The 9,520-nt window shown below is 39.4% G+C and overlaps 1 protein-coding gene across 1 annotated transcript; it reads left to right on the top strand.

Moving 5' to 3' along the window:
- Positions 1–1,794: 1,794 nt before the first annotated feature.
- Positions 1,795–9,228, top strand: LOC101854333 (NXPE family member 3; the record flags this gene model as incomplete). Its single annotated transcript, XM_013083407.1, is given in 5 exon segments — positions 1,795–2,461; positions 2,789–2,902; positions 4,981–5,084; positions 6,882–6,980; positions 9,167–9,228. Coding segments are annotated over 5 exon segments (1,046 nt in total), but the record flags the coding sequence as incomplete, so codon positions are not given.
- Between the last annotated feature and the right edge of the window lie 292 nt (positions 9,229–9,520).

Here is a 9,520-nt window from a genome sequence, read left to right as displayed (position 1 = left end):
TCTATGTAACGCAGTGCCTGTCTCGTCTTGTGATGTTAAGGGTTTTGCGGAGATATTTCATTTCGCATGCGGTGATTTTGCTTTCATAGGTTTTGCTTAAAGTGCTGGTCTGGCACTGATAGCCTAATGTTGGTATGAATATATTGATGTGATAAGCTGTCTCTTTGTGTCCATGGAGATGTTTGGATGAGATAGGGGGGTACTAGCTGGAAGGTGACAGCGTTGGCTTTTTTAGTTCGCATTTCTATTTTTCTGTATATGGACCTATTTTCAGAAAAAGTGCTGCCAAGATATTTAAATTCCTTCACCTGTTTCAGTTGTTTACTATTGACATGGATGTTCAGGGGACTATGGTTTGGGCTCTCTATCATAACTTCTGGGGGGTTTTTATGTGCATATTTTCATGTTGAATTTCGCACAGCTGTTGTTGAGTTCGGTAGTGTGATTGTGGAGGCTTTGTTGGTCATGATGAATACATGTAAGACATTGGTCGTCTGCGAACAGAAATTCATTTAAGCTTTCTGGGTTTTGGTTTGGGTCTTGCGTTATTGTGTCCATAATATGTATTATAAACAGGAGGGGAGATAAAACGCCTCCCTGTCGTACTCCTCATCTTACTTTGAACCAGTGTGTATTGATTTCCTTCGTTCTTACTGAGCTTCTGTTGTTGGTATATAGAGCTCTGACATTATCTAACATTTGTCCTCTGACGCCATACTTTTCGAGCGTCTTCCAGAGTTTTGCATGGTTTATTCTCAAAATCCTTCTCCTGGTCTATAAAGACGATGCTGGATTCTCAAGCATGGGCCTAAAAAGATCATATTACTTTCAGATCAGAGGGCTCAAGTCTAAGAGCAGTCTATCAGTCTATTCACAAACCGCGACTTTTCATAAACAATGACTTTTCACAAACTAAAACTATTCGCAAACCGTATTTTTCCCCATTGGGGAATGCCTTCTGAGCAACACTATTCGCTACCTCAGAATTACAAAGTTCTATCTGACATTTTGGCCGTTTTGAATTACTAAGGCCATGAGGTCGAAAAGCAATTAATGTTCTATTTCCCTACCAAAATCGTAAGATTATTAGGAGTCGTTATTAAGATATTAGAATTGCATTCACATGTAGCAGAACTCGTCTTTTTTTACATCAAATTTCTCAAAACTAGGTCCACGAACAGAGAGAAATGGGTCATTCTAGGGAAACAGCATGCTTTAATATTGAAAGACGGCATAGGAAACAAGTCAAACTCTCTGAGATATTGAATGATGGTCTTAAGCACACGCGCTACTTCCATGTTTTAGATTTTTTAAATGTCAGATCAAATAGCGGGGTCAGTCCTCAGCTAGAGCCGTTCTTAAAATGAAGGTGTATCAGAAAAACCGATCAAAATACGGTACGTTGTAAACTTCAAAGTTATGGCTTTATTCAAAACTGAGAACGCGACTGGGATCGTATTCGGGTGTTACCTTAATTTTGCCGGCAAGCTATTCAGTACAGATGTTCCAGCTCCAAACAGAAAACTGATTCAGAGGATAAAAAAACAACACAGTTTGATTCTTTTGAAAATTGAGAACTTTACCCACATGACGCACGTCTGCTCTTTTGCTTTTTATTCACAACATTTAGAATGTGTAACAAAATATTTATTGAGGTTATTATGCAACCAATATCACAGAGATAAATAGCTGCCATTAAAAAACAAACAAGAAGTATAAATTATGGGCGTAGTACATCTTAGGAGCTAGCCGTCGATTTTTATTTTTCATTTCTTTTTTTTAAATATTTGGCAGGTACGATCCAGTTGGTCCGATGAGGTTACCTCCGCCCTTAGAAGTAAAAGCGGTGGCAGAAGGCAAAGATGACGGACCACAACGCGCATCTCCAGTCACTGTCAAAAAAAGCTTGGCCCGAAAGGGTCCCACAGGCTGGAAGCAGCTGACAATTTTTCAAATACACGACAAATTTCGGGCCAAGCTTTCTCCAAACTGCGGTAACAAGAAGTTACGGAAACGATGTTTGTCCACGATGCTGGATGAAGACTGTCGAGTTGACGCCATGGACTACATAGAGCTGAATGAGTTTGTCAAGAAAAACTCACGCTTCGTTCCTTTACTTGACGACAAGGAGTACGTTTTCCCCTGGGAGAAAAATTACGTCATTCAGAAGCCTTTGAGTAATGAAAAGAAACTTCCTGATCTGGAACAGTCAAAGATTACTGTTCTGAGCCACCGAGAGGAGAACGGTTTAGTCACGTGCCGCCAACATGAAGAACTCGTTCTTCGAGCTGACATATACGACAGTTATGGGAAAACCCGATCATTGGGCGGGGATGACGTCAGAGCCTGGATGACAAAGGCCACCACGCCGAATATAACCAGTGCTACACTTCACGTGGTGGATTGGAAGAATGGCACCTACACGCTTTCCACTCCGTGTCTCTGGCTGGGCCAGTCTCAGGTATACTTTTCTCTTTATCTTTTTAGTGGGTCAGTAGCTCGTGTAGGGGATGTAGCAGCTAGGCGCTTCCCTTTCTCGCACAGAAGACTGGAGTTCAGTTCCCGTGTGAAGAGAATGGGACGTTGTATTCCTCTCAACTGCGGCAAAATAAAATCTTATTGTTTGTAAAGGTTACCAAAAAAAAAAAAGACAAGCCCCCCCCCCCCCCTTAAAAAATATATCCAAAATAAATAAATCATTCATTTGTTTTCCTTACTGACTATAAACGATTCCCTTAACACTGAGCGGACGTCTTAGCTTCCCTTGTTTTCTCTTTCCCTCCAACAGCTGATTGTCGTAGTGCCGTACCCGAGGGAGTATCTGCGAATGACCTTGGTCCAGAGGCGGAATGGAAGAACGAGATATAAGGCGGGACTCTTTCAGAAAAACAACATCACGGAGGTCAGTATTTGTGTGACATCCTCAAGGATTCAGAGGCTTGTCAAAATCATGAGGTCAAAGACACCGACATTATTTTTTCCCCACCCCTTCAGAATTTTTAAGAATCGAGTTTAGTTTTCGTGTTTGGGCCAACACTATTATGACCATATAAAAACGCATGTGCGGATTTCATTGACAAATTCTGTCAATCAGGGGTACAAAAAATGTAAATTTGTTGTTTCCAAAGACACCAATGGCGTTGGATGTCATCAAACTTTGGTGACCTTTTTTGTCGCTAATTTGACCTCTGGTATTTGACCTCTTATACCAGGAGCCCCATCACATACACACACACACACACACACACACACACACACACACACACACACACACACATACACACACATACACACACACATACACACACATACACACACATACACACACATACACACACACACATACACACACACATACACACACACATAGGTCTACACACACATACACACACACACACATACACACACACATAGGCCTACACACACATACACACATGCACACACATACACACATATATACACAGATACTCGTACACACACAAACACTCATACACACACACACACACACACACACACACACACACACACACACATACACACACACATACACACACATACACACACATACACACACACACATACACACACACATACACACACACATAGGTCTACACACACATACACACACACACACATACACACACACATAGGCCTACACACACATACACACATGCACACACATACACACATATATACACAGATACTCGTACACACACAAACACTCATACACACACACACACACACACACACACACACACACACACACACATACACACACACATAGGCCTACACACATACACACATGCACACACATACACACATATATACACACATACTCGTACACGCACGAACACACACATACACACACATGCAGACACATACACACACCAGGGGCGGCTCGTGGGGCTAAAAAGTGGACGTGCACAAATAAGCTATCGCATGCTGAAGATAGTCAAGGGCATAGTACTGTAAATGAGACAGTGTATAGGCTAATTCTAGGATCTTTGGGTTGGTGAGGGAGGACCTCGTGCTTTTATTTTCATTCTTTTTACTTGTCGCTTTGATTTCTAGTACTAAATTTGTTTGTTAGCTAAACATCAAATTCGGTCATCCTGTATTGGAACTGAACACTCAAGTAATAACTTTCACTACTCCACTACAAAACCATTCAAAGGCACAACTCATAGGACGGTCACATTCACCTCCCTCAGGTTCACGGTCACAGAGTCACTTAAAATAGTGGCAAGACAGACAATGAACCAATCACAATTCACTTGAGCACTCCGCTGGATTGCTCCGGGGCTCCCATAATATTAGCAAAAAATAGCGTACGGCCTGTCGCGTTTATTTTTAGACTGCCTACTGTGGGCTATGTTTCGGCACTATTCGACAGGAGCACATTTGATATGTGCCGTCTTATTAATATTAATGTACCGCCAAACTCGCTACGAGTGTCGTCATCGCTTGGGTTATCCCTAAGAGCGATTTATAGGTCAGGTTACGCTGTTGAATATCCTATTATGTTTAGCTAAAGCGAGTGGCCTTTGGCATAGCATAGTAGATGTTTTACGGTGCTATACACACAGACATGACTGATATGGCGCCATGGAGGACCTTGTTTTGATATAATATTTGGTTAGTGTTTGTTTCTGGCTTCCTTTATTTTATTATTGTGGGTGTTTTACGTAAAAGAACATTAAAAAATTTTGGGCGGCACTGCACGACCGTGCTCTATGGACGAATCGCGCCTGACACAAACATACACAAAAATACACAATCCTAAATACACACACACACGCGCTCACACACACACACACACACACACACACACACACACACACACACACACACACACACACACACCTTGCTTGAACCTGCTATTCAGTTATTGGCTGTGTCCTAAAGGAAGCAGTAAATCATCTAACAGTAACAGTAACAGAATAATATGTTTCTCTCTCTCTCTCTCTCTCTCTCCCTCAGTCCACAATATGCTGGTCCACTCCTAACCTCTTCCACCCGTGCCTCTGTAACTACACCACCCAGAACACCCTGCCATTTTACTGCGGACAACCAGCGGACCCCAGGTATAATAACTCACTCTGGGGAATCGTGGAAAAATCAGGCGCTCTTTAAAGTAATGAAATCGAAGAAACTGGCATTCTTTTTCCAGTATGGAAATTGTCTATCCATCTATTTTTTTTTTTTTTTGGTTATTGCTCAACACCTTTAATGGCCATTTAAAAACAGATAATTTCTTTGTGGATTTTACCTCAAAGCGTTGAATAAGGCACACACACAAAAATCGTACCAGACTCTTAAACTAAGGAAGTCACCAAATTTTGGCAACTATTTTTTCGCCAATTTTACTTTCGAAACCAGACGTCCCCAACCTCTTTCAATCGCAAATACACGTATCTCGACTTTGGTCAATTCAAGATAAATGAGTAATTTTACATAGAAAAATAGACAAATGAACAAGTTTTAAGATGATAGTAATAACTCTACCAGCCCAAAAACAGATGAATGCCTGATTCTAACGCGTCTTGATACATAGTGCATTCGACATGAATTCATATGACCCTAAAGTACTTTCGCTGTAACTGCTAGATAATTATACTGAAACCAAGAGAGTAGCTTGTAAACTGCGGGCATTCACAAGTGTGGAGGTTTTGAATGCGCAAAACATGGCACACTTTTCTTTGCCAGAACTGGTCTCATTGGCCATAGCAAAAGACGCAACATGTCATCTTAAACATTAATTCTTCTATTTCGCTTCCAAAAAAATCTCCTTCGAGGTTGCATTAGTCGACGTAGGGTATTTGTGGACCTAGAATTGTCATTATTATTGTCAAGATAATTGTAAATTACTTCAGCTGTGACTGCAAAATATTTAGACTGCAACAGTACAATACTTCAACCGTGATAAAACTCTGAAATTAATTGTAGCATGCTTCAATTTCAATTGTAAGTGTGACATTTAAACTGAAATTAAAATTCTTCGACAGTGACTTAAAAATATTTAGACTGTACAGTAAAATACTTCGACTGTCACTGTACAATATTATTTAGACACAGACAGTTAAATTGTTTAACTTTTCCTGTAAGTGTAAAATATTATCGTTTAGACTGTGGCATTAAAATTCTTCGACTGTGACTATAAAATATTTAGACTGTTACAGTAAAATACTTCGACTGTGACAATACAATATTATTTTGACACTGACAGTTAAATACTTTAGCTGTAAGGGTAAAATAGACTCTGAACATACTGCAACCGTGACTAAAATAATATGTGAGGCATCATGGTGAAATCAGGCTCTCGTCAAAATAATGAAATCGAAGAAAAATGCATTATTCCACCAGTTTTGCAATTTTTATCGATTATTTTTTTGGCTAAACACCTTTAATATTCAAAAGAAAACACATTCCCATGTGATTTTCACTGAAAAACCTTGTTTAAGGGTAAAGAATATGTAATTTTCAGTTTTCAGGGATTCTTAAGCTATTGAAGTTTCCAAATTTTGACGGCCATTTTCTCATTAATTTAACCACAGAAACCAGGCTGCCCCACCTTCTTCAATTGCAAATATCTCGACTTCTATTCAAGCCAGATGGATTTTTTTTCACTGAATGCAAGGCAAATGAATAAAGTTTCAGAAGATACCAATAACTCCCATGCCCCAAAATTGACGAGAGCCTGATTCCACCGCGTCGGGACACATATTTTGACTGTGACAGTCTATTCCCAGTTATAAATGCAGTACACATCATTACCACAATCTTTGATTTCTCGTGCAACCGAAAATGGAAGCACGAACTTCGGGAAAACTCTGTTGATAATCTGATCTCTGACGCCATTACATTGCCAAGTTTTCTTGCAGACTGACCTGTGATGATTGGGCTGGGGTCAATTCTTTGTGGTCTGTGCAACCAGCCAACCTGACTTCCGCTGAGAACAGGATGATACAGACAATTGTAAGGTAAGCAGCGACTTGCTGGGTTTCTTTAACTCCCACATCGACACAGTTTAAATGTGAGTACAATGTATTATGGTGTAAATCAGACGCTCGTCAAAATAGGGGACTTCGAAGAAACCATAATTTTTCCTGCAATTTGACAATTTCATCTATTTTTTATATATTTTTAACACATCAGCTTTTTTGCCCGTCTAAAAACATACATGTATTATTTCTGTGTGGATTTCACTGAAAAACATCAATTAAAGGTACAGCAAATATACGTTTTCAGTTTCCAAAGACTCTGAAGCTTTGGAAAACACCAACCCTCGGTGGTCATTTTCTCGCTTAATTTTACCTTGTAACCAGGCAACACTCATCCTTCAGTCGCAAATATCTAGACTTCTATTTCAAATAGATGCATATTTTTTCACCAAAAGCAAGGCAAATAAACAGGTTTTAATAATAAATAATAATAACAATTGCATTTATATAGCGCATATCCATGCTCATGAGCATGCTCTATGCGCTTTACAACTATTATTACCCCAGCAGACCCTCTGAGAACACTCAGAAACATTCTCGGCTTCCGCGGAAGCATACAGTGCTAGCTGCGGATTTCACGCGCTCAAAACTATCAAACTGACAAGATCGTTCATTGTCTATAGCCGGGTACCCATTTCCACCTGGGTGAAGTGAGAAAAGTTTGCGCAAAGTGCCTTTTAAATGACATCAATAACCCTATTTGCTCAAAAATTGACGAGTGCCTTATTCCACCATATCGTGCCACCCAAAAAACCCCCAACTAATTAAAGAAAAAGTCTTTTAAAAAAATATATATATATATGTGTGTGTGTGTGTGTGTGTGTGTGTGCGTGTGTGTATGTGTGTGTGTATATGTGTGTGTGTGTGTGTGCGTGTGTGTGTGTGTATGTGTGTGTGTATATGTGTGTGTGTGTGTGTGTGTGTGTGTGCGTGCGTGTGTATGCGTGTGTGTGTGAGTGTGTGTGCACGCGCTTACAGTGTATCACGACGCAGAGGAATCAGGCTCTCGTCAATTCTTTGTAGAGTTATTGGTATTATCTTCAAATTTGTTCGTTTGTCTTGCGTCAGATGTTTTGAAAAGATCCATTAAATATATCTTGAAAAGAAGGCGAGATATTTGCAAATGAATGAGATGGGGGTGACCTGATTTCAGAGGTAAAATTAGTGAGAAAATGGACGCCAAAGATGAGTTATTGTATCATCAAGTGCCATATCTTCGCAAACATCGGTGATCATGGTTCTCCATTCATTTTTTTGCTCGGACGCTCTTAAAAAAATATATCACCCTGATCTTTCCCCGTTATACATCTGTTTAGATTCAACGAGTAGGTTGGTCTGGGCCTACCCCTGCCTCGTTTTCCTTCAGTTTTGCCAGTGAGAGCTAGAATTTCGAGATTTGTATCTCTATTCAAGTGTCCCAAAATCTGCATAATTAAAATTTGTCTTTTCCTACTTGTTTTGATCAGTGACATTCCCACTTGGGATACTTCAAGTATTACCTCATTTGATGTCATTTTCTTCCAAAATATTCTCAGCAGTTTCCTAAGAAATCACATTTCTGTTGCTTCTATTTTACGTTCACTGTCTTTAGTGATTGTCCAGCATTCACAGCCATATAGGAGGGTTGAACATACATATTATATAGCATTTCAAAACTTTCATGTGGTCAGTCATTGAGATGTTTCCCTTGTTCAGGATTAGGCTCATTGTATTAAACCCATCATTAGCCATTGCAATGTTTCGTTTTATTTTTGTGGGTGGTTGGCGGGTGCTCTGGTGTGGTTTGCGTCTTCTTTCCTATCAAATATCTGCCGTCCTTATCTCCCCTTCTTCTTTTTAGTGTTTGTTACTCTCTTGTAACACCTCTAATCTTCTGGCGCTCATATGACCATGCAGTTGCGAGCGCTGTAAAACCTCTACTAAAACAAACAATAAAACAAATATTTTTGTGGGACGTTTGGCATCAGATGATATAGTCATTATATTACATCCTCGACATTTCCAGTTGAACTTGTTAAAATATTGGTCTGTCCCATATGTTGAGGGCTTTAGGCCGAGGAGTGGTAAACATGTTTTTTCCAAAAGTACAAGGTACCAGCGGCTCTCATCAGCCACACACAACTTTTACACAGATGTAATAATGCATGGTATTTGGGCGTCTCCAGAAAACCAGAGGAAGTTGCAATCAAGCACCCGCTGACAATACGTACAACGAAATCTTCAAAAGGTTTGTACGTTCAAGATCACCATGATTTGTGTCTGTGCATACTTTTCTTGTTTATACACTTTGGATAAGTTGCAGTAAACTAAAACAAAATTATATATATATTATATTATATATATATATATATATATATATATATATATATATATATATATATATATATATATATATATATATATATATATATATATAAAGTTATTTTCAGGATTAATTAAACTATACGTAGAGCTTGGTAAATTTATTCTTTATTCTGTAAGAGGGAGTGGGGCGTTACTAAAAGGGCTTTGATCTGGAT

This window comes from Aplysia californica, unplaced genomic scaffold (genome assembly GCF_000002075.1).
Source record: "Aplysia californica isolate F4 #8 unplaced genomic scaffold, AplCal3.0 scaffold00230, whole genome shotgun sequence".
Taxonomy (NCBI): Eukaryota; Metazoa; Mollusca; class Gastropoda; order Aplysiida; family Aplysiidae; genus Aplysia; species Aplysia californica.
The sequence above is the reverse complement of the archived record's forward strand: the minus strand, read 5'-3'. Positions and strand labels throughout refer to the sequence as shown.